Source organism: Thalassophryne amazonica, chromosome 2 (genome assembly GCF_902500255.1).
Source record: "Thalassophryne amazonica chromosome 2, fThaAma1.1, whole genome shotgun sequence".
NCBI classification, from domain to species: Eukaryota; Metazoa; Chordata; class Actinopteri; order Batrachoidiformes; family Batrachoididae; genus Thalassophryne; species Thalassophryne amazonica.
Genome location: NC_047104.1, coordinates 130718197 through 130744084, shown reverse-complemented (window position 1 = coordinate 130744084; position 25888 = coordinate 130718197). Strand labels below are relative to the sequence as shown.

At 41.2% G+C, this 25888-nt stretch overlaps 2 protein-coding genes across 3 annotated transcripts in view; one reads left to right on the top strand and one right to left on the bottom strand.

The window, feature by feature from the left end:
• Positions 1-2287, bottom strand: part of LOC117530409 (NACHT, LRR and PYD domains-containing protein 3-like) — a 39158-nt gene extending 36871 nt beyond the window's left edge. For both annotated transcript variants that reach the window (XM_034193276.1, XM_034193284.1), the window contains exon 1: positions 2214-2287. The gene's annotated coding sequence lies outside the window, so the exon portion shown is untranslated. The remainder of the gene's footprint in view (positions 1-2213) is intronic.
• Positions 2288-6391: 4104 nt separating this feature from the next.
• Positions 6392-21567, top strand: atp6v0d1 (ATPase H+ transporting V0 subunit d1). Its single transcript, XM_034193264.1, has 8 exons — positions 6392-6607; positions 9874-10045; positions 14721-14899; positions 15012-15091; positions 15913-15990; positions 17004-17180; positions 17444-17521; positions 20339-21567. The coding sequence occupies exons 1-8, from the start codon at positions 6481-6483 to the stop codon at positions 20498-20500; spliced, it is 1053 nt and encodes a 350-aa protein (XP_034049155.1). The 5' UTR covers positions 6392-6480; the 3' UTR covers positions 20501-21567.
• Positions 21568-25888: the final 4321 nt, after the last annotated feature.

Below are 25888 nucleotides of genomic sequence, written 5' to 3'. Positions count from 1 at the left end.
GATTGTGACAGTCAGTAACGTTACTTTTTAGACCAAGCAGAGGAAAAAAATATGGAAAAATTATGGAATCACCCTGTAAATTTCATTCCCAAAACTAACACCTGCATCATATCAGATCTGCTCATTAGTCTGCATCTAAAAAGGAGTGAACACACCTTGGAGAGCTGTTGCACCAAGTGGACTGACATGAATCATGGCTCCAACACGAGAGATGTCAGTTGAAACAAAGGAGAGGATTATCAAACTCTTAAAAGAGAGTAAATCATCATGCAATGTTGCAAAAGATGTTGGTTGTTCACAGTCAGCTGTGTCTAAACTCAGGACCAAATACAAAAAACATGGGAAGGTTGTTAAAGGCAAACATACTGGTAGACCAAGGAAGACATCAAAGCGTCAAGACAGAAAACTTAAAGCAATATGTCTCAAAAATCCAAAAATGCACAACAAAACAAATGAGGAACGAATGGGAGGAAACTGGAGTCAACGTCTATGACTGAACTGTAAGAAACCGCCTAAAGGAAATGGGATTTACATACAGAAAAGCTAAACGAAAGCCATCATTAACACCTAAACAGAATAAACAAGGTTACAATGGGCTAAGGAAAAGCAATCGTGGACTGTGGATGACTGGATGAAAGTGATATTCAGTGATGAATCTCAAATCTGCATTGGGCAAGGTGATGATGCTGGAACTTTTGTTTGGTGCCGTTCCAATGAGATTTATAAAGATGACTGCCTGAAGAGAACATCTAAATTTCCACAGTCATTGATGATATGGGGCTGCATGTCAGGTAAAGGCACTGGGGAGATCATTTTCATTGATCATTACATCATCAATAAATGCACAAGTTTACGTTGATATTTTGGACAATTGAAAGGATGTCTGGGGATGATGAAATCATTTTTCAAGATGATAATGCATCTTGCCATAGAGCAAAAACTGTGAAAACGTTCCTTGCAAAAAGACACATAGGATCAATGTCATGGCATAGGACCAATGTCAACGAGCAGATCTGATTTGATGCAGGTGTTAGTTTGGGGGATGGAAATTTACAGGGTGATTCCATAATTTATTCCTCAGAATTGAGTGATTCCATATTTTTTTCCTCTGCTTGGTCTAAAAAAGTAACCGTTACTGACTGTCACAATCTTTTTTCTTGATTTCTTATAGTGTTTCTTAAAGCCAGAAAGTTGCCATTTGAAATGACTTTAGTTTTGTGTCATGTCTGTGATCTGCTTTTTTTCCACAAAATTAAACAACTGAATGAACATCCTCTGAGGCCGGTGATTCCATAATTTTTGCCAGGGGTTGTAGAATTTTTAAGGTTGAATGTTTTTAGCATCAAAATCAGAGTATGGAGTTGAATTTCTAAGGTTGAATTTGTTTCGCACCAAATTATTCAGCCTCAAAAAAATTCAACCTAAAAAAAATTCAACCCCAAAAAATTCAACCTCAAAAAATAGAAAAGCAAGAAAAAGCAATCAATCCCTGTCTCAATCATCCAACATCACAGATTTACTTCCATAAATTGAATTCCATAAATTGGTTGAATTTTTTTAGGCTGAATTTTTTGGGGGTTGAATTTTTTTTTTAGGTTGACGTTTTTGAGGCTGAATATTTTGATGCTAAACAAATTCAACCTTAGAAATTCAACTTCAAACTCTTCGCCTGTGCGCCTGAACTAAACCATTGTACAACTGTGCAGGGGTGGAAGGGCCCTCAGAGATCTTTCAATATTATTGTTAGAGCAGAATTATGTTTTGCAACATTTATACATTCATCCTAATTATATTCTTTACAACATGAATTGTATAGACATTAATAACATGCAACACAAAAATGTATTTAATGCCAGTTTTTTGTGGGGCCCCCCCATGCTCTGGGCCCTGGGTACATAGTACCCTTTACCCCCCAGTCCCACGCCCCTGGTCGTGAGTAATCTTTCGACCCACTGGATTTGAACAAACTCAGTCTTTAGTAAATCAGTGTGAACAAACAGGACTAAATCATCGGTCAACATCATCCAAGCTGCCGGATCAGTTCTGAGACACGAGAAAAATTCACCCAAATCTTCATCAAACTGAGAACGAAGCACAAAAGTATACTGGAGCATCACACTGATTTTAAAACTGATCATCGTTCAGAAAAACAATTCTACCTTCTTTCTAGACAATATTCAACATTATTTTGTAATTTTTGTCGGGATTCTTACCTGAAAAACTCCAGATCAAATCAAAAACAAGAGGCAGCTCATTCTTAAGCCAACCTGACAATCTGTGTACACGAGGCGTGTTCGTGCTGTACTAGTTTACTGATACACGCCAAACTGGTTTGACACCAGCCAAAAAAAAAAAAAAAAGCATCCATTATGCCAAAGAGTCTGAGGGGAGGCTAAACATGAAGAGCAACTAGACTTCATGTCTTCTTTAAGACATCTGTAACAGCTGGTGGTACAATTTACTGTCATCACGTCACTGTGAAGCCTCAATGCAAACCTGTCAGTATGAAAAATAAATAGGTTCAAAATCACTGCAACATTTGTGATGTAGTCTTCAGTCAAATGTCTAAAGTCACTCATTGATGGTTTTTAATTTAGGTGAATAAATTCAGCTCCTCCTTTTTTCACTCAGGGTCACCACCAGTGATCTGAGGTGGATCAGCATGTTGTTTTGGCACAAGTTTCATGCCGGATGCCCTTACTGATGCAACTCCACGTTACATGGAGGATGGGTAAGAAATTTTTCCAGAGCACCTTCCGCTCTGTGTCACCGTACATCTGAAAGGCCCACAGACAAAGCCTTTCTTCTGAAATGTGGATTTAAAAAAATACATGAATCATTTTGTGGAGGTGTTTTGGTGAGAAAGGGGCTTAATATAAATGCCAGCATAAATAGAATCATTTGCAAATTCTTAACCATTAGCTCAAAACAAGACATCAGCCACGTGCTCCAACACAAAATGCATGATGTGTTCTGCAGTTTTAGCTTGATGAATGAACATGTATGACTTCACAGCAGCGGTTTTTTTTTCTCTCTCTTTATGTTTAGAGGTTTTGTCTGTAGTTTTGATGGTGAGGCTTTGTTCATCACTTTGCCTGCTGAGTGTCAGTCCTTGTGTTTGTCTCCTTCTTTGGTCTGTGAGTGGGTTTTGCACCATCCTCCATAGCTTGAGACAGAAAGTCCACTGTATAATCATAGACAATGCTTCAAATATGATTTGATGTGCTCATTTGCTAAATGTGTGCAATGTGCCATGCTTTGCGCACAGTTTCAACCTTGTTGTCAAGAAAGCCCTGGATTCATCTCCAGTTCTTGCAGACATAAGAGTAAACGCTCGTCAAATTGTGACATATTTTAAAACCAGTGTCAAAGCAAAAGAAAAACTCAGTGACATTCAAAAACAGCTACAGAAACCACAACACAAACTCATACAAGAAGTGGAAACATGCTGGAATTCAACATTTTTCATGCTCCAGAGGTTGTATGAGCAGCATGAACCAGTCGGAGCAGCCCTTGCATCCCTCACCACAAATACACCTCCCCTCTCGTTCCATGAGTATGACACGATAAGTGATTGCCTTGATGTACTGGCACCATTTAATATGGCCACAACCGAGCTGTCTGCGGAAAAAAACTGTATCAGCTTCAAAGGTTATCCCTCTCATCCGAATGGTTCAACATAAACTGGCAACATAGGCTGCAGGACTGGTTAACTGCACCGCTATTGAACTTACTCATCACTTGCAACATCTCTTGGTTGCCAGATGCAATGTGGAAACAGTAAGAGTCCTAGCCTTTTCAACAATTCTTGATCCGCGTTTCAAAACCTTACCTTTTGGAAAGCAATCACATGCCCAGGATGCAGTAAACAGACTAACAGCCGAATGTGCTTCTGCAGTTCGACAGAACAGGACGCCATCTACATCACAGGTAGTCTCTCATTTGATAAACTCTATTATTTTGTTACATATACTTGCATCTTACACATCATCAACTTTATCAGGCTGCACCACAGGAGGAACAGAGGCAGGAGAACGGAGATAGCCTGTGGTAACTACTGGACAGCAGAGATGGTTTGTATCATTCAATGATATAAACATTTCAAGAAATCTTCAAAGGATAATTTATTGTTTCTTTTTATTGTAGGCTCAACCCAAAGAACACATAGCGCGACAGCAGATGCCACAGTGGAGGTTCAATGCTTCTTGTCGGAGCCCTACCTCTCCAGAGGAGAAGACCCGTCCAAATACTGAGCGACACGAGCCGCAGTCTATCCCAATTTACAGAGAATGGCAAAAAAAAATATTTGTTGATGCCAGCAACATCAGTGCCTTGTGAGCAGGTCTTCTCCAAAGCTGGAGAGGTAGTGAGGCAGAATAGTGGAGCAGATAAGAATGACTTTTGGCCAGAATTGTTCACTTGGTCATACAAGCATCAGATTTGGTATGAATGTTCTTCATAAATCAGTGTTTGAGAAAAAAGTGCGGGCCATTTGAAAATCCAATATGGTGGTCAGGTAGGGGTCAATGAATAATTACACAGGGGTCAAAATTTAAAAATGCTCCAATCATATTGAAAAGTATAACACATTATTTGTCTGATCATAAATATTCCAAAAAGGTATAGTTTGAACTATCTATGATAGAATGTTATGGAGTTATGTGGTAAAAACAGCAAAAATGGTGACAAAGGTCAGTTTCAGTTTGTACAGGAGTCAAAAGTTAAAGTTGCTCCAATTTTTGTAAGAAGGGATGCAAATTATTGGTTAATAGGGGTTTAAAAAGGAATAGTTTGCACCATGTGTCATGCTTAGTTGTCACGTTACAGGGTAACATACGTCATATGCCATAGAATCCAATGGACGTGAACATTGTTTGACATTTACTCTGCAAACCAAGCGTTCAACACAGTCAAAACTATTCCATTTATTAATCCTATTGGTTCAACCAATATTTTGCACCACTTTCTACCAAAATTGGAGGAACTTTAACTTTTGACTCCTGTGCAAACTGAAACTGACCTTTCTTACCATTCTTGCTGTTTTTACCCCATAACTCCATAACACTCAGCCATAGATAGTCCAAACTATACCTTTTTGGAATCTTTGTGATCAGACACATAATTTGGTATAGCTTTCAATATGATTGGAGCATTTTTTTTAAATTTTGACCCTGTGTCATTCTTCATTGATCCCTACCTGGCCGGCCGTCATATTGGATTTTCAAGTGGCCAGCCCTTTTTTCTCAAACACTGATTTATGAAGAACCTTCATGCCAAATCTGGTGCTTGTATCGCCATGTGAAGGATTGTTTCAGTTATCTGCTGCACTAGAAGAGGAGCCGATTAAAGCCCAGCACCATTGAAATTATTCTTTTTTGGAAATAAAAATTGTTGAAAGTTGCACAATCACTGTCTCCTATCCCCTCTATTCTAATTTAGAAATTACAGTAACATAAGCACCAGTTGCTGAAGCACATGACTTCCTCACTTTTCCCACCACATTTTATCCAAATATAGTTTGAGGAATGATAACACAAATCTACATACAGTCTACAATAAAGGCTTTCATAACCATTATGTGTGCATCTGTAGGGACTATTTATTACATTAAAAAAGACACAATAATATGACTTTTTTTTTTATTATTTTTCAAGAACAAACCACATCAGTCATTAATTAATGCAAACATTTGTCAGGGCACTCGCTCAAGGTAATTCTCAAAGCAATCCAGCAGATGTCACCCTTCAAACTGTATCAAGCGCGTCGAAGCAGTGTGTCGATTTTCAGCCAGTTGTGTTGCAGTGGCTCATTGCAAAATAGTAATAATACCACACTAATTTTGCACTCATCATAAGCTTAGGATACAGTGCCCTCCAAAGTGCCCTTTCACACATATTATGTTAGAAAGATTAAAAAAGAAAATAAGATTATAAAATCAAACCACTGTGCCTTGTGATAGTCACTACCATGACCGCTCCAAGATGTCGGCCGCATTTCTTGCTCCTCAGCAACCAATGCGGCGTCTACTCTTGTTTGTAATGCCTATGTTCGTCTACCGCCGGTTTGTGGTTTTTTACGACAACAGTTTGTGGCTTTTCCCCCACTGCAGAGATTTTTTTTGTGCCATTTCCAGTTTGTGGCATCGTCTCCCATAAAGCGAGCCTCACGACGCTGAAAATACATGGATAACGCAAGAACGTGAAAAACACAGATTTCCATTTCCATTATGCACTGCCACCACACAGCGCATATGGCGTTGTGATCCGCACTTTAATGAGTGCCGTTCTAATTAGTTTTTTTTACACGCGTGATGTGTCATAGACTTTAATGCAGCACTTCCTCCTTTCTGACACATACACACGCACACACACATACACAGAGTCAGGTGACTGTCACGTGGTTGAGTCAGCTGATGCTAAAGCTAGGCTAGCAGCTGGACGGACTGTTCTCCTGCACAGACGGATCTGACAGTCGGTCAGAATGCCTTTCTCCGAGTTGTATTTTAACGTTGATAACGGTTATCTGGAGGGACTGGTCAGAGGCTTCAAAGCAGGAATACTGTCCCAGGCAGATTATTTAAACCTCGTTCAGTGCGAGACGCTGGAAGGTGAGTTAGTTTAGCTAACTGCTTGCTATGCTAGTTGTCATTCTGCGGTCCAGCTTGCTACGTTTAATGCCGAGTTTATTCGTTTTATTTAAATATATCAGTCGTGGGTATTTGTTGTGTATAATTGTTTATTGTCAGTACTCCGTATTTACAGTGTGAATGTTATATTTCCCTGAACTGGGACAGCATCACAATCCTAGCCAGCTAGCAGCTAACTAGTGCTGATGGGTTTTTATAGAGGAAGTGAAATTAGTGAAGTAGATAAACTTTTATCTTAACACTACTGACTTTGACAACCTTATATTTTCACATAACTGAGTTTGTTTGACCAACAATTGCAAAACTGAAAATATTCATTTCAAAATTACAGTAAATCACAAGACTGAAAAACTGATTAATTGGTATACAAATAATGGATGTTTGAGTGTAATGCTAATAATATTTCATTGCACGAATAAAAAAGCATTTATTATTTATTTTATTTAACACCTAAAATAGATCCTTGTCGTTTAATATTTTAATATGCATATATGTCACGGACATGAAAGCTCATCAGCATCCTACCTTGTAATTTAGGTCCTTCAGACTTTATTTTGAGTAAATGCTTCAAGGGAGCATTAGCATGGAAAAAAAATTTCAGCTACTGGGGGAGGGGGGCTCTAAACAATAGCTCTAATTAGCAGCTACTGTGCTGTAGTTAGCACACCTAATGACAGGACAGCTGTCCCTCTAATGATGGGATGGATGCCTTTCTGATGGCTCCCTTGATGACGTGAATGACTCATTATCATGAACAAAAGACTGAAACTCCTTTGACCTGAGTACCCCATTGTAAACAGGGGATAAATGTGTCTCAGACCCCCTCCCTGGTTTAGGCTGGGTTTCAAACGTTTCACAAAGAATGCCTCCTTGACCCCTCTCTCAAACCATTTCTTCTCTCTGGCTAATATTACAAGAGTTAGACAGAAGTCAGACTTCCAGAGCAAGAATTTTAGCTGAGGAAGCTTCTGCGATTTGAAGCAAAACCTCCTCGCGTCAAGCAACCCAGTCCAGTCAAAGATTCAAGCTTCTCTACTATGGAAACCACCTGGACAACTGAGAGCCTACACAGAAACATTGTAGACATTTGCTTTCAGTTTGAGTTAAGGAAGATCATTTTAGAAAAAAAAAATGTATTTGAAATGGAATAAACAAATTAAAATGTGTGAAATACCAAGTGTTCCAATACTTTTGAGGGCAATTGAGAAACACTGAGGAGCAGCATCTTACATCTCATATATAGTGTAGCAGATAAGAGAATATTTAGAGTGGAATCCTGCAAATGGTGGTACAAGCATCAAATTTAGCACAAATAATGCATAGACATGAACTCTTTTGGAAAAAACTGATTGGCCACTTGAATTTTCAATAGGCAGCCAGGTAGGGGTCAATTGAAGAATTACACAGGGGTCTAAATTAAAAGATGAGAGATATGAGATTTAACGTCATCCGTCCAACCCTCACTTATGGCCATGAGATTTGGCTCCTGACTGAAAGAACAACATCGCAAGTACAAGAGGCCAAGATGAGTTTCCTCCGCAGGGTGGCTGGGCGCTCCCTTAGAGATAGGGTGAGGAGCTTGGTCACTCGGGAGGAGCTCGGAGTCGAGCCACTGCTCCTCCACGTCGAAAGGAGCCAGCTGAGATGGCTCGGGCATCTTTTCCGGATGCCCCATGGAAGCAGACTGCTGTAAATTATCTGTATGCTATAGATTTTCTTACAAACTTGGCCTTGGTTCTCTGTGTCTCTTCAAGGAGGTTACACTCATGCACAGAGGTTTTGAAGAACTACAACAGTGTTTTTCTAGAGTCTAGAATTGGTATTCTGATTTTACAAAGTGACTGTCTATATGTAGCCATGTTAATTATCCCTGAGGGTTTGTGTTTGGGTTTGTGTTTGTCCCATCATTCATATGAGGCATGTATGAGTACTTCAGTCTATGATCTGTTGCAAAGTGTGAAATGCTATGGCATGGGACTTCTGAGCCAGTGGCCCCAGTTTTGAATCATACTCATCTTAATTTAAATCATAGTAATCTTAAAAAATGACTATGATTAAAAGCTTCCTTTTTATTTCCTCCTCAACTTTTAAGTATAAAATGCATGTATTACAATCTTCATAACTTTTTATAATTATAAATATTTTTGGAACCAGAGAAAGTGTTTAAGATCAACACTTTGAAACAGGATTTCGGACCTCCATATGGATATAAAACAAAAGTAAAGGTACGTGACATCATAATCACATGACATAGACTGACCAATTATGAGCACTATATATGAATAGTTTGTGTACGAGTATTATTCATGTGGCTGTGTATGGATAGCCATTGTCTTGGTCACACATGGCTATGAGTAGTTGGAATCCAGTGATTTATTTTATTTGTATGAATCGGTTGTATACAAGACCAAATGTACAAAAAGTGTGAAACTACTTCTGCACCCATCGTGTTATACAGACCCGGAACAGTTTGTCAAGTGAAACGGTCTCAAGTGACAGGATCAGTGGGTTCAAGATCCAGTTGCAGGACATTTACAGAGGAGGATTAATACAAGCTATTGGCTTCCTGCCCCACTAACAAAAAAATATCAAAACACTGAATAGGCCAGTGGGATCCTGTAAACAGATCATTTTTAACCTGTTTACCATAACTTGTCATCTATACGTTGTTCAGTGACTTACAGACACATTTTTAATATTTTATGTTTGTATAGTGTGAAAATATGAGACCCTGTAATTATAATTGATTATTCATTAAATTATCAAATAAAAATGGCAAATAATGAGTTGCTATGCAATCTGGCATAAAGTAGATTTGGTCCTTTTCCCTGTTTTAAGATAAATGTATTTTGCTCTGTTAATTATTCAAAAAATGTGAAGCTGTTGTCTTTAGGTCTGGAAAATTGTAATTCACTTTTTCAAAACTCTTTTCTGACATGGAGTGTAATAGCAATAAATAAATAAAAAGAAATCCACAAGTTAACCTTCAGTTAGATCTAGTATTGTCGTAAAATTGGCTTGCTCATTGATTTGTAAAATTTCAAATGCGGTTTAAAGAAAACAGATGTGAGAGAGAGATCCCTGTCTCAAATTATAAGTGGTACAAAAATCAGCAGCCCATTAATTTTCCAGCTTTATTTTTTCCTCCCCTGCATTTTATTTCGTGTTTTTTCTTGGTAACTTTTACCAGATTGAGGCTTTGTAATCAGTCATACCTTCTCTTTTAGACCTGAAGCTCCACCTCCAAAGCACAGACTATGGCAGCTTCTTGGCTAACGAGGCATCTCCACTCACTGTATCTGTCATCGATGACAAGTTGAAGGAGAAAATGGTGGTGGAGTTTCGCCACATGAGGAACCAGTCGTACGAGCCACTCGCAAGCTTCATGGACTTCATTACGTAAGCCATCATACGAAACAAAAATTGGTAGAGGGAGTGGTATCAGAACCATTTTATCTGTCTGTATGTTTGTCTGTCTGTTCATGACTCTTGTAGTCACAAGTCCTCCTAAACTGTTTGAATTTCAATGATGCTTCACACGGTGTCGGCACACAATATAAAGATGTGAAGGGGAGATGAGTGGTGTTTCGTGTTTGAATGAGGACAAGAAAAAACATGTCCTACATAGGTTAGGGGTCGATACCGGGTCACGGTAGGGCAGTCACAATTATTACAATATTCGCCAATCGCGATTATTTTTCATATTCGCGATTACCGTGAATTACTTATTTTATCCACAAAGTTGCATAAAACGACTCAGAATCTGACATCATCGTGCCGCAGCAGCAGCCGCACGCAGCCTCTCTGCCTCACTCACTCTGTTTCCTTCTCGTCTTCTGTAATTTCAGAAATGCGACAGAAACAACCACAAATCAGAAAAAGTTGGGACTATATGTAAAATGAAGATAAAATACAAATGTTGCACTATTCCCAGTTTCTCCACTCACAGAAGTCAAACGTTCTTCCAGAGTTGTGTAATCATACTGTGATAGTAGAAAATAAAGAAGGGAAAAAAGAAAAAAAAAAAAGACAATATAATTGGCAATCGCAGTTATTTCCCTGACAATTAATCGTAATTCCTAAGAAATTCCTAATCGTGACAGCCGTAGGTCACGGTATTGACGTTCAGTACATGCACGTGCATTCTAGGCCCCATATTTTCGATATATTGGCACTGGATGTAGTGAGCCATTAAAGTTTGCTGTTTTGTGCAGCAGCCCCGAGTGCTTTAAAACTGTTCTCATCGTCTCACAGCACAGTGAAACGCAACGTGGAACAACGGCACACCTGCAGGGAATTTTAGAAACACATTTATGCTTTGTTTCTTTGAGTCTGTGCGTGTCCTCTGGCTGTGATAGCGTGAAGCCTACACCAGCTAAAATCAGAACAACAGCACATGTGCATTGAGTTAAATAAAAAAAAAGTACTTGGGAATTACAGAATCCAGAATTGTTTTTGTAAACACAATTTAATGTACAATCTCTTGAAGAGTAAGAATGTTCAAGGTGCCCACCTGCATGAGCTGTCTGCAACCTGTTCTTTTAATGAAGCCACATGGTGTGCACTAGTGATGGGATGAACAACACTGGTGCGTCAACACTGTGCCGAGCACACGAGTGAAACCCTGTATTGGTGCGTGTATCGCTTTAAGAAAAAAATCATGTGACCGATACAGGAACTGTGTCGTTTGACTGCGCCGTGCCAAATTATGTTTATAAGGAAACAAACTGTATCGACATGCTGCGGATTTGTTGGATGGAGTTTTGCTGTTGGATTTTTTGTTTGCCCTCACTTTGTGCCACTGACTTCATGGATCATTCATAGATGTTTCCCCAGTCTAGAATAATTTTGATCTTTTGACGCCAAATAAGGTAAATCTTTTTCTCCTTTCGGCATTGTTTACTGTTATTTTTCCAATTAGATATGTTTGTACTCCTTTACAATACTGGAAGAATAACCAGAAAACATATCCACACCTTTATCAACTCGCACTGACATTTTTATGCTCACCATCTTCATCTGTACCCTGTGAAAGAGTTTTTTCTAAGGCAGGGGAACTGGTGTGGAAGAGGAGAAATCGCCTTGGAGCAGACACTTCAGAAACCTTTGTTCCTCAATAAAAATGCATAAATGAATCTATTTTTAGTCTTTTTTTTTTTTTTTTGTCTTTTTTATGCTTTAACACTTAAGTTAACAAATTTCCATACATAAGTTACAAATTTTAACTCTGAATTTTATTACAGACAAATTTGCTATATTTTACAAACCAACTCAGTTTAGCATTTACACAAACAAGGTTTTAAGCAAATTTTAAACTCTTCTCATGAACAGCTTAACTCGACACACAAATTGAGCACATGAAATTATGCAATGAGATCATATTTTAAATAGAGGACTGGCGATTAACTATTTCACAGGCTGATGTTGCGTTTGCAGCACGTTAGGTTTTCCATCTTATTTTCATTTTATTTACCTGCAGTGATTTTATAACTACTGCAGGGGTCACTATTGAGTGACCAATACAGTGCCGAGACAGTTTGTGTAGTGTGTCAGTAAGGTATCATCATCCCATCACTAGTGTGCACTGTGGAGCCGAATGTTTTCATGGCATCTACAGTGAGGAAAATAAGTATTTGAACACCCTGTGATTTTGCAAGTTCTCCCACTTAGAAATCATGGAGGGGTCTGAAATTTTCATCTTAGGTGCGTGTCCACTGTGAGAGACATAATCTCAAAAAAAAAAAAAAAAAAAAATCCAGAAATCACAATGTATGATTTCTTAATAAATTATTTCTATGTTACTGCTGCAAATAAGTATTTGAACACCTGTGAAAATCAATGTTAATATTTGGTACAGTAGCCTTTGTTTGCATTTACAGAGATCAAACGTTTCCTGTAGTTTTTCACCAGGTTTGCACACACTGCAGCAGGGATTTTGGTCCACTCCTCCATACAGATCTTCTCTAGATCTTTCAGGTTTGGAGTTTCAGCTCCCTCCAAAGATTTTCTATTGAGTTCAGGTCTGGAGACTGGCCAGGCCACTCCAGGACATTAAAATGCTTCTTACGGAGCCCCTTCTTAGTTGCCCTGGCTGTGTGTTTGGGGTCATTGTCATGCTGGAAGACCCAGCCATGACCCATCTTCAATGCTCTTACTGAGGGAAGGAGGTTGTTTGCCAAAATCTCACAATACATGACCCCATCCATCCTCCCTTCAATACGGTGCAGTCGTCCTGTCCCCTTTGCAGAAGAGCACCCCCAGAGTATGATGTTTCCACCCCCATGCTTCATGGTTGGGATGATTTTCTTGGGGTTGTTCTCATCCTCTAAACATGGTAAGTGGAGTTGATTCCAAAAAGCTCTATTCTGGTCTCATCTGACCACATGACCTTCTCCCATGCCTCCTCTGGACTTATCTAGATGGTTACTGGTGAACTTCAAACGTTCCTGGACATGTGCTGGCTTGAGCAGGGGGACCTTGCTGCCCTGCAGGATTTTAAACCATAACAGCATCATGTGTTACTAATGTAATCTTTGTGACTGTGGTCCCAGCTCTCTTCAGGTCATTGACCAGGTCCTCCTGTGTACTTCTGAGCTTTCTCAGAATCATCCTTACCCCACAAAGTGAGATCTTGCATGGAATCCCAGACCAAGGGAGATTGACAGTCATCTTGTTTCTTCCACTTTCTAATAAAAAAAATCATAATCGTTGTTGTCTTCTACCAAGCTGCTTGCCTGTTGTATTGTAGTCCATCCCAGCCTTGTGCAGGTCTACAGATTTGTCCCTGGTGTCCTTAGACAGCTCTTTGGTCTTGGCTATGGTGGACAGGTTGGAGTGTGATTGATTGAGTGTGTGAACAGGTGTTTTTTATACAGGTAACAAGTTCAAAGAGGTGCAATTAATACAGGTAAAGAGTGCAGAATAAGAGGGCTTCTTAAATGAAAAATTAACAGGTCTGTGAGATCCAGAATTCTTGCTGATTGGCAGGTGTTCAAATACTTATTTGCAGCAGTAACATACAAATAAATTATAAAAAAAAAAATCATACATTGTGATTTCTGGATGTTTTTTTGTTTTTTTTTTAAGATTGTCTCTCACAGTGGACATGCACCTAAGATGAAAATTTCAGACCCCTCCATGATTTCTAAGTGGGAGAACTTGCAAAATCACAGGGTGTTCAAATACTTATTTTCCTCACTGTATATGTAAATAGCCAAGTGGCCTCTGTGCACGTGTGTGCTTGAGGTGGGTATAACTTTAATCATGGAAAACTGGAGAGCTGACATTTGCTGTTTGGTCTACTTATGTATTTTGGGTGAAGGATGAACACCGCCAAAATGGAATGTTGACAAGACTAATATTTTTGGAGAAAGTACAGCTATTAGCTGACAACACTGAACAATGGACATGGTAATTACACTCTGGACTGACACGCCATTCCAGCAGGGGGCAGTAGATCATCTATATGTAAAAAGTGGTGTCTGTGTATGCGAGTGTGATTTTATTTATTACATTCAATATAAGTACATAATTGTAAATACATTCAAAATACATGGATGACCTAAGAAAGTGAAAACACTTGTGGTCCATTTAAAAAAAAATCAAATGACAAAACAGAAGTAATAATACTGATGATGATAATAGTCTGTATATGATAACAAGAACCTAAACAATTTATAAATACATTAAGACTGTAAATTAACAAAAAATTACTTTAACAGGAAATCAAAGAGTTGAGTTCTTCTTCTAAAAACTGTTGAGGTCTAAGGTTCTAAAAACATTCTGGATGCACACCCCATTCCAACTCATTACAGAAACTTTGCGCAATTTATTACCACCCTTGAAAAATGTCAGCCACCTATTTTATGAAACTACCCAATCTAGAGCCCATGGATCCCCACGGGGAACACGCTAGTTTCTCTTAAACTTGAATAAATTGATTTCTGCTGTGTAAAGCGCACACATTGTGGTCGTCTTGGCAAAATGAGCAAAAAGAGAGAGAAACTGTGTAACTGGATGAGTTGAGTCCTCCCTTTTGACTGAACCACCATTTCTTCCTCCACGATGACTTCAGGTACAGCTACATGATAGACAACGTCATCCTTCTGATCACAGGCACTCTGCACCAGAGGGCCATCTCTGAACTGGTGCCCAAGTGCCACCCGCTGGGCAGCTTCGAACAGATGGAGGCCGTCAACATTGCTCAGACTCCTGCTGAACTCTACAATGCCATCCTGGTGGATACGCCCCTTGGTAAGCACCTCCATGTGAATTTTGAACCAGAGGATTAAAAAATTATGGTATTGACCATTTCTGAACAGAAGATGGGGCCAAAGCTTAAGAAATAATCTCTTTCCTTTCCCAGCTGCATTCTTCCAGGACTGTATATCTGAGCAGGATCTGGATGAAATGAACATTGAAATAATTCGTAACACACTTTATAAGGTAATGACGTAACACATGCTCATTATATTCCACTATTCCACATTATATTCCATTAATTGAAGAGCAGACAGAATAAAATCTGTTATCAGTTTGTTTACATATTTTCAAGTGATGCCAAATTAATCTGAGGGTGTCATTTTGTTTGGAGGTCAAACACCATGTAAATACAGTGTTCCTTTCTCAGAAGTGCAGTGCCCAAAAAGTTAGCTTCAGACTCTAGTGTGATTCAAACCTCAGTTGGCAAATTAGCCACCAGACCAAACAAATCCACGTAAGAGAGATGCAGTTTAAATGTGACAGTTTTGATTAAACTACAATACTGAGACTCCCATAGAGAATGCTTAAAAAACATTAGAATGAAACAAATAAAGGCCATCCATCCGTCCATCTTTCCCAGCAGTCATAGGGCGTGAGGCGGGGTACACCCAGGACACGACGCCAGTCTGTCGCAGGGCCACAAACACAGACACACACACACACACACGCACACCTAAGGACAATTTAAAGATTCCAGTCCACCTAACCCACATGTCTTTGGATGTGTGAGGAAACCGGAGCACCCGGAGGAAACCCACGCAAACACGGGGAGAACATGCAAACTCCACACAGAAAGGCCATGGGAATTGAACCCACATCCTTCTCGCTGTGAGGCAACAGTGCTAACCACTAAGCCACCGTGCCGCCCAAATAAACACCAGAGAAACAAAAAAATTGAAGACCACAATCAAAAGATACTTTTGCATATTAGAAAGAATGTTGACGTAACAATTTTGCATATTGGAAAAAGCTGAAAGTAAGCAGAATTGATTTGTTGCTCTCAGGCTTATCTGGAGGGTTTCTATAAATTTTGCTCCAACCTGGGAGGAACCACAGCAGATACCATGTGCCCCATTCTGGAGGTGAGTCACTATACGATACTCATACTATACTCTACTCTATACTCCTATACTAGTATGTAGGAATCTCTAGGCATCTTGCGATTCAGCTACGGTTCAGAGGGTTGCGGTTTGTTTATAAAAAAAATTTTAATCTTATGTAGGATTTCTCCCCCCCCCCACACACACACACAGTGTGACTAATTGATACTTTTCAATGCAAATCATTTGTAATGATCCATAAAGAATTTGCTTCCAGTGCATTCTTGAATAGCTCAGCCAACTTTGCACCCTTGGGACTCTGAATCACTTCCTCAAAAGTCTAAAACAGGCGGGCTGTTGCCCCCAGCCCATCTGCTTCCGCCACCTGTGTAAGTGTCAGCTCATGTATGTGATTGGCTCAGTGTTTGGACTATTACCACTCCAAAGTAATAGGTAAAACATTTCTGTGCACCTGATCATGATCTGCGCTGTCTGAATAATTAAAACAGTAACATGTTGTGATATTGGTGAAACGTTGTTACACTGCTTATTTGCTGACACTCTTAAATTTGCAAAAATCATGATGTACAACATCTCTTGTGCACATATATTTCCTAATACTTGCACTTTGGGTTCAGTGGCAGATATATTTGGCAAATAATCTTTTGTTAGCTCTTTGAAATGGAATAACAGTCTGCTTTCACTGGAGCCTTCAATGTCCTTGCTGAGAATGAGCATTTTTAAAAGCAGCTTTTTTTCTTTAGAGGTGCAACATGCACTTCAAAATCACATTTTTTTAAATGAACAGCATCTTCTAATAAAAATGGGAAAGGATAAGAAAAATGGAAGATTTCTTCCAACAAATTACTTCATGATTTATTGTGTGAACAGGTGACAATGCAGTATTGAACTTTAAAGTGAGTCATAGCTGTTTCTTTTTTTAATTGGCAGTTTTTTTCTGTTTGCTAGGTTTTTTTTTTTTTTAATAGTTAGTTATGGTTTGAATGATTAATGTACAGGTTGTTGTGCTACTGATATACCCATCTCTGCTGCAGTTTGAGGCTGACAGGAGGGCTTTCATCATCACCATTAACTCATTTGGCACCGAGTTATCCAAGGAGGACCGAGCCAAGCTCTTCCCTCACTGTGGAAAGCTTTATCCAGAAGGCCTAGCTCAGCTTGCCCGGGCGGACGACTATGAGCAGGTCAAGGCTGTTGCTGATTACTATCCTGTAAGTCATGCCAGAGCCTCACTGTTTCTGCAGATATTTTTAAAATATGTGTGTGTGTCTGTGTGTGTGTGTGTATATGTATGAATGAGATAACTTTTCAGTGTAATTGAATTTTGTTTTTGAAGCATTCCTCTTCTTTTAAGTTTTTTTTTTTTTTTTTTTTTTTTTTTTTTTTTTTCCTTGGCAGTGATGTGTTGTGTCTTACTGCTTTGTGAGACTGGTTAGTTTGTAGATGTCAGTCTCTATGGTCATGTCTTGTTTAGGAGTACAAACTGCTTTTTGAGGGCGCCGGTAGCAACCCAGGAGACAAAACACTGGAGGATCGCTTCTTCGAGCATGAGGTGACACCATCACACACGCTAGGGTTGGGCATTGCCAGCTTACCATATTTTCTGAAGTATAAGTCACATTTAGCACTCCAGGCAACCAGAAGCAAAATTAATTTATTCAGCACATTATTTATTTATAAGGCACATTTAATGAGTTAATTAATGTTAGCATACCAGGCACAAAACATGAGTAAACTGCTTCTTTAAGCCAATGAACAGACCATCATAAGTGAGGTGAATGTGAAATGCAGTTACAGAAGGGGCACGCCAAAGATTTTTTACTATTTCAATACACTATGCAAAACAATATGTGTCCTCTACCTAAAAGTGTAGGCAAAAATAATATTTGCTCTTAAATGACAACTAGAGCCACAACTTGAGAAATAAAATCAAATGTATATCTGTCACAATTACTTGATCTTTAAATGTATGGTATTTACAATAAATCAGGCAAAGCCAAAATTAGTTTAAAAGTCAACAACATAACTTTATTCTTAAACCTTATGAATAGTTAGTGAAAGAGCCAGAATATCAACGATGACCAACATTTTACTTATTCATAACCTTAAAATGTTTAAAGGGCATATCACACTCCAATCATATACCTATATACCAGATTATGAATCATTTCTACCAACTGTTTAACTTGTGGGAGTTCTGATAGATATAGCTGATTAAAAATAAAATTAGCCATACAGCATCTGAAAAATCCACACAGATTGAGCTATATTTAGCCATAAATGTGCTGTGACCTGGGGTGCTGCCTGAAGGTCAGTCTGCCTGTGTTCAGCTGCAGTCCACTTCATGATTTTGGGGCTGTTTTTCCTCTCCAAATGTAATATGGCTTTAAATTGGCTTTCAAATCAAATTCTTCTGTTTTGCATTCAACAGATGTCCATCTCTATGTAACTTGCGGTGTATTCAGCAAAAACTAAAGAAAACATCACATACATCTCAATAAGACTGAATAATAATGATTAAATACCAAAGTGGTGTCTCTGATTTCACTCCTGCTGTGTTCACACACACAGGGCCATGTAGAACTATTCTTCCACTGTGTGCCGCTCCACAGGAAAAACAAATGTCCTTTCATCACCGTGTGGATCCGGTGTGACTTACACTGGGGCTACCGGGAGTGCTGAATTTAGCCATTCCACACTTTTGGGAGAGGAAATGCGCTTTAAGAATTTTAGTAGAGAAGCTTGAATGTTCGACTGGACTGGGTTGCTTGACGCGAGGAGGTTGCGCTTCAAATCACAGAAGCTTCCTCAGCTAAAATTCTTGCTCTGGTAGTCTGACGTCTGTCTTGACTCTTGTAGAGAAGAATAAACAGAAGCCACAAAAGCTGGAGTTTTAAACCTAACCAGACCCCTCCTACCAAGAGGCAGACTGCTATAGGCTAGTGACTAAACAATAGCTCTAATTAGCACCTATTGTGCTCTAGTTAGTACCCTCTAATGACAGGGCAGCTATCCCTCCTAATGATGGGACGGACGCCTCTCCCGATGGCTCCCTTGACGACTCTCCTGATGACGTGAATGACTCATTACCATGAACAAAGGACTGAAACTGCTTTGACCTGAGTACCCCATTGTAAACATGGGACAAAGCGTGTCTCAGGCCCCCTCCCCGGTTAAGGCTGAGTTTCAACTGTTTCACATAGAATGCCTCCTTGACCCCTCTCTCAAACCATTTCTTCTCTCTGGCTAAGACAAGGAAGTTAAAATCTTAGAAAAAATGTCTATCACAAAGTGTTTTTTTACGTCATTGTGCAAGTTTTATAAGTCCGCAGACGCTGATCTGTGTGTTAGATACAAATCAGTCTCTTTGGATCCGTGGAGTTTCAAGGAGAGAAAAGCCTGGCTGTTGCGACAGACCCCCTGCAAATTTTCCTCGGATTTCACAATTTTTATTTTACTTGTGCTGTTTTGTATGAGACACACTATGGAGGAAAAAAAAAAACCCTCTCACTTTCCTCCTCGAAATGTTATCTTTGGAAAATCTGTCCACCTAATAGGCCACAGTAGTCATGTGACTTCATCCTTACAAAATACACATTTTAACCATTTTCACTGTCAAAGTCCACAAAAAACACTGATTTCCATTCATTTTGTGGGCATGACCAAAATTCATATTCCTCACAGCTTGAGAGGCAGGTGAAATCAAGCTAATTTCTCCATGTTTATGACTTAATTTCTCTGGACGTATAGCACCAAAAATAAAATGAAATGCATCAATATGTTTAGAATTCTTTTATATATTTTGAATAGTCAGCTCATTTGACGTCTTATTTACTAATGTGAAATATTATATAAATGCTACTTTTATTTATCTCATCACCCATTGGTTGTAAAACTCACATATTAAAAAGAATTGGCTGTCACCTCGTCCCCGCTCCGCTCATGAGAAGGTGCAGTGTTTATCAGTTTACATGTTGGGATTACATCTTGGAAGTTTGTGTTAGCAGTATTGTAAAATATCGAGTGTGTCCGCACTGCACTGGAATTCAGTGCATCTTTTCATGAAAGCCACTCAAAACTGCACTATGCACAAATCTGTGGTGTACGGCTGCAAAGTTAGTTTCTGATTGGCTATAAATGGCCATCCTAAAACTAACTTTGTGTCTGTGTGTGACTGATTGAATGAAAGAACATTGCTGTTTTTCATGTGCTGATTTGAATTGTCACATTTGTATGGACTTTTAACTGTTGTGTGATGCATCGTTACGTCCTTACTGCTGACCTTCCTCGCTGCACTTCACCATGCTGCATGCTAATCTCCGGGCCTGCCATCACAGCCCGTCTCCCTAACGCCCTCATCCTCTTGCAGGTGAAGCTGAACAAACTGGCTTTCCTCAACCAGTTCCACTTCAGTGTTTTTTACGCTTACGTCAAGCTGAAGGAGCAGGAGTGCAGGAACATCGTCTGGATTGCTGAGTGCATTGCCCAGCGCCACCGCGCCAAGATCGACAACTACATTCCCATCTTTTAAGCATAGTCTTCCTCTCATTATCATTTCATTCAGTTCTTTGTCCTATACAGTGTCTCTAGTCCCACTCAGGTACAATTTAAAACATGTCATCAGCTTTGGAAAAAGAACAGCAGAGTGAGAGGAGCAGAGGTGGCTGCTGCTGCTTTCACGTGCTTCAGAAAAGCATCTTCTGACTCATTTGATTTTCAAAGGCTTGCCAGTGATCATCTAAACATTCTTCACGGTTTGTTGTTTTACACAGCACGCGTTTGTCACTTGGCACGTCACCTTGATAAACTAAACCAGGAGAATAATTTGCAAGTTAACTTAAAAATCAACACACTTTGACAGTGAAGCCATGAAGCTTCATTTGGTGTCTGCAGAAATCACTGATCATAAATTCTTCTCTCAGCACTTCCATCAGAGGCTTTGCTGTCAGCTGTGCTACAGTCACCGCTGATATCCAGGTTCGTGGGGCAGTTCAGTAAAATGCATCCTATATCTGATGCCTTGAGTCAGACATCAACATTGACCTTTAACCTCACAGGTTCCCATGGTCTTCTGACTGTGGTCATGTCAAACCACATACCCTCCTCCTGGCTATTTCTTTCTGTTTTAGTGCACATTTAATTTCTGCAGTTCTTTCTGCTAAATGTAAGCAGTTTAATGTGTGAACCCTGTAGATTTGTTTAATTATATTGTTGTTCGACGTAAAAGAACAGATGAAGAGTTTCCAGTTTGCACTGCACCTGCTCCTGTGTGATCTGTCTGTACATGAACATACTGAAATGAAGCAGAATATGTGCTATGACAAAAAATATTTAAACTATAAAGTGATATACATATTTAAAGATGATGGTATTATTTTTGTTTGTCATGCTGTAAAAATTGGATTTTTTGCTGTTTTGAGCTTTATTTGTGAAATGTGTATTGTAAATGTGACAGAGTAAACGGACTAGTGCTCATCAGCTGCTGTAACTGAATAAGTGTCGCACAGCTTTGTGTGAGCCGATGCACCGCTGCAGATTTAAAATTGTGGGTATTCAGATGTCATAACACCTAAGTAAATCCTTGTCATTTGATTGAAGTTTTCTAGCTCACCTGACATTTATTAATTGTCTTGTTTTACAGAAAAACAGTCCACTGAGCTTATGCCTGCTGTCTACTGGCAGGTTTGGAGTTAATCCTTTAATGACCCAGAAATCCTTTTTCCACTTGCAACAATACCTCAGTGCTGTGTCCCTGATGTACCCCACTTTGATCATTTAACAGAAACCTTGGACTCATGTGTCATCCATCAAAGTGATAAAGCGAAACATCCTGAGTGATCTTTGATCTCACATTGTCCTTTGACCTACACATTAGAGAAATCACAAAAAAAAATGCTCACTAATTTCCATAATATTGCAAAGCTTTGACCTGTCTACGGAAGCGGTAGAGACATTGATTAATGCCTTTGTCTCTTCTAAATTAGATTATTGTAATGTCCGATTTTCAGGCTTATTACAGTACAGGATCATGTCTTCAAATGGTCTAAAATGCTGCTGCTGGAGTTTTGACTAGAAGGTTTGATCATATTACCCCAATTTTGGCCTCCGTTCACTGGTTTAGTGTCTGTGAAGTCTGATTTTAATGTTTTGATATTAACATGCAAAATATTAGAAATGCAGGTTAGGTGAATTGGAAACTTTATAATTGTCCAGGTCTCACTTGCAAAAGACATCTCGATGGACTAACCTGGTTAAATAAAAATCTTTCAGGGACTAGCACCTCCTTATACGGTTGATCTAATTAAACCTTATGTATTGGCCCTTGTTTTGCATTGTCAGCACTGGAGGATTACTGTGTGTTACAAAGGGTAAAAAGTAAACAGGCCACAGAGCTTTGTCTTACACAGCTGTTCTGTGGTACAGTCTGCCTGCTGATTCATTCAAATCCAAATTAAAGACCCCTCTGTTCTACTTTTCATATGACTAATATATTTGTGTTATACTGAACAACTTCTCACGCCATCTTATGTTACAAATAATGGAGCTGGACTCGTTCGCACTGGATGCTTGAAAGTCTGGGAGCATGTACTGGTGCACATTGCACAGCATCCACCATACTACGGAACCGATGTCAACCACCCAGGGAGACAACTGGGGCATCCCACCTCCAGAAAGTAACCATCTGTCTGCTACAGCCAGTTGAAATCTGGGTGTCACCTGGGGTTCTCAACACTGAGGCACCTGTCTGCTGTTTCATGTCCAGAGAAACATGCCACATGACTTAAATGGTGTAGCTGATGCTCATTCTCAATGTAAGTGTAAGTTGTTGCCTGAAGTAACTAGTTACTATTCAGTTCTTGCAACCATACAATAATACAAGAAACATCAGGAACTCAAAGACTTGGATCTTCATTCTCCTGCAAAGCTGTCAGCATTGCCATCCTGCACGTTTCTCAAAGACCCAGAGACATGAATGTCACGGCCAAGATAAGTGAATATTTCTACAAATTTTATGCTTTCACCTCATATAGGTGTGCATTTGATGGCTTGAGTCCATGAAGTCATTGAAAGTTTGGATCTCAAGCTTGAATATAAGTGCAAACACGGACACTGATTTCTCACTCAGCTTCGCAAGTGCTGCAATCACGCCATCCATTGGTTGGTTCAGGGTCTCTGCATCTTCCCTTTAAAAAAGGCATGTACCATGTCATTTAACTATTTTTCTGAAAAAAAAAAAAAAATGGAAAGTCACATCCACTATTTTACCACTCAGTGTTCCCCCAATCACAGCTATTACACTTAAATCCTGATGTAGTAGATTTGGAAATGATATTCAAGTAGTACACTGATGTCAGACTCTGTCCTGCAAGGAAAGACAAGTAGAGATCATTTTAGTCAAAGTGAAATGTATTGACTTCGGCCTGGGTAATGGATGAGTCCGCCTCTGAGTCCTCAGTCTCTGCTTCCTCTTCGGAAGACGTGACGATGGGATTGAGGAGATCCTCGAAGTACTCCTTCCACCGCCCGACAACATCCCCAGTCAGGGTCAACAGCTCCCCACCCGCACCGTAAACAGTGCTGGTGGAGAGCTTCTTCCGCCTCCTGAGGCGTTGGATGGTTTGCCAGAATCTCTTCGAGTCCGACCGATAGTCCTCCATGGCCTCCCCGAACTCCTCCCAGACCCGAGTTTTTGCCTCTGCGACCGTACGGGCTGCGGCAGGCTTGGCCTGCCAGTACCTGTCAGTTGCCTCTGGGGTCCCACCTACCAACAAAGATAAGTAGGACTCCTTCCTCAGCTTGACGGCATCCCTTCCGGTGTCCACCACCAGGTTCGGGGATTGCCGCTGTGACAGGCACCAGAGACTTTGCGACCACAGCTACGAGCGGCCGCATCGACAATGGAGGTGGAGAACATACTCCACTCAGACTCCATGTCTCCAACCTCCCCCGGGATCTGGGAGAAGCTCTCCCGGAGGTGGGAGTTGAAAACCTCGCTGACAGAGGGTTCCGCCAGTCTTTCCCAGCAGACCCTCACGATACATTTGTGCCTGCCAGGTCTGACTGGCTTCCTCCCCTCCCAGCGGATCCAACTCACCACCAGGTGGTGATCGGTCAACAGCTCTGCCCCTCTCTTCACTCAAGTGTCCGAGATACGTGGCCAAAGGTCAGATGATACGACTACAAAGTCGATCATCGACCTGCGGCTCAGGGTGTCCTGGTGCCACGTGCACTTATGGACACCCTTGTGCTCGAACATGGTATTCGTGATGGACAAACTGTGACTAGCACAGAAGTCCAACAACTGAATACCACTTGGGTTGAGATCGGGGAGGCCGTGCTTCCCGATCACCCCCCTCCAGGTCTCACTGTCGCCGCCTACATGGGCGTTGAAATCCCCCAGGAGAACAATGGAGTCCCCAGTCAGAGCACTATCTAGTACCCCTCCCAGGGACTCCAGGAAGGTTGGGTACTCTGCACTGCTGCTCGGCCCGTAGGCCAAGACAACGGTGAGAGACCTGTCCCCGACCCGAAGGCGTAGGGCCGTGACCCTCTCTTTCACCGGAGTGAACTCCAACACATGGCGACTGAGCTAGGGAGCAATAAGCAATGCGACCCCAGCTCTCCGCCTCTCCCCGTGGGCAATGCCAGAAAAATGAAGAGTCCAGCCCCTCTCCAGGAGTTGGGTACCAGAGCCCAAGCTGTGCATGGAGGTGAGCCCGACTATCTCTAGTCGGTATCTCTCAATCTCCCGCACAAGCGCAGGCTCCTTCCCCCCTAGCGAGGTGACATTCCACGTCCCAACAGTCAGGGGTTGTGAGCATGGACCAGGCCGCCGGACCACCTGCCCTCGACCGCCACCCAATCCTCTCTGCACCTGACCCCCATGGCCCCCTCTGCAGGTGGTGAACCCACAGGAGGGTGGGCCCACGTCGCTCTTTCGGGCTGAGCCTGGCCGGGCCCCATGGGCTAAGGCCCGACCACCAGCCACTCGCACGTGAGCCCCAACCCCAGGCCTGGCTCCAGGGTGGGTCCCCGGCTCCGCCATACCGGGTGACGTCTCGGTCCTTGATTTTTTTACTGGTCATGGAGGTTCTGAACTGCCCATAGTCTGACCCTTCACCTAGGACCTGTTTGCCTTGGGAGACCCTACAGGGAGCACAAAGCCCCCGACAACATATCTCCTAGGATCATCCGGGTACGCAAATTGATATTAATCGGTGGCAAGGCTCCTGGGGTGGATGAAATCCGTCCTGAGTACCTTAAGTCTCTGGATGTTGTGGGACTGTCTTGGCTGACATGCCTCTGCAACATCGCGTGGCGATCGGGGACAGTGCCTCTGGATTAGCAGACCGGGGTGGTGGTCCCTCTGTTTAAGAAGGGGGACCGGAGGGTATGTTCCAACTATAGGGGGATCACACTCCTCAGCCTCCCCGGTAAGGTCTATTCTAGAGTACTGGAAAGGAGAATTCGACCGATGGTTGAACCTCGAATTCAGGAGGAGCGGTGTGGTTTTCGTCCTGGTCGCGGCACACTAGACCAGCTCTACACGCTCCATCGGGTGCTCGAGGGTTCATGGGAGTTCGCCCAACCAGTCCACATGTGTTTTGTGGATCTGGAGAAGGCGTTCGACCGTGTCCCTTGGGGCACCCTGTGGGGAGTGCTCTGGGAGTACGGGGTCCAGGGTCCTTTGCTAAGGGCTATCCGGTCCTGTACGACCGCAGCAGGAGCTTGGTTCGCATTGCCGGTAGTAAGTCAAACCTGTTTCCAGTGCACGTTGGCCTCCGCCAGGGCTGCCCTTTGTCACCGGTTCTGTTCATTATTTTTATGGACAGAGTTTCTAGGCGCAGCCAAGGTGTAGAGGGGGTCTGGTTTGGGAACCACAGAATCTCGTCTCTGCTGTTTGCGGACGATGTGGTTC

What these genes read in the sequence shown, in the direction of transcription:
- atp6v0d1 (XM_034193264.1), top strand. Translation starts at nt 6,481, where the DNA reads ATGCCTTTCTCCGAGTTGTATTTTAACGTTGATAACGGTTATCTGGAG. An exon ending in CCTGGTGGATACGCCCCTTG is followed by an intron (nt 14,900 to 15,011) that starts GTAAGCACCTCC and finishes TTCCTTTCCCAG; the next exon opens with CTGCATTCTTCCAGGACTGT. An exon ending in ATCGCTTCTTCGAGCATGAG is followed by an intron (nt 17,522 to 20,338) that starts GTGACACCATCA and finishes ATCCTCTTGCAG; the next exon opens with GTGAAGCTGAACAAACTGGC.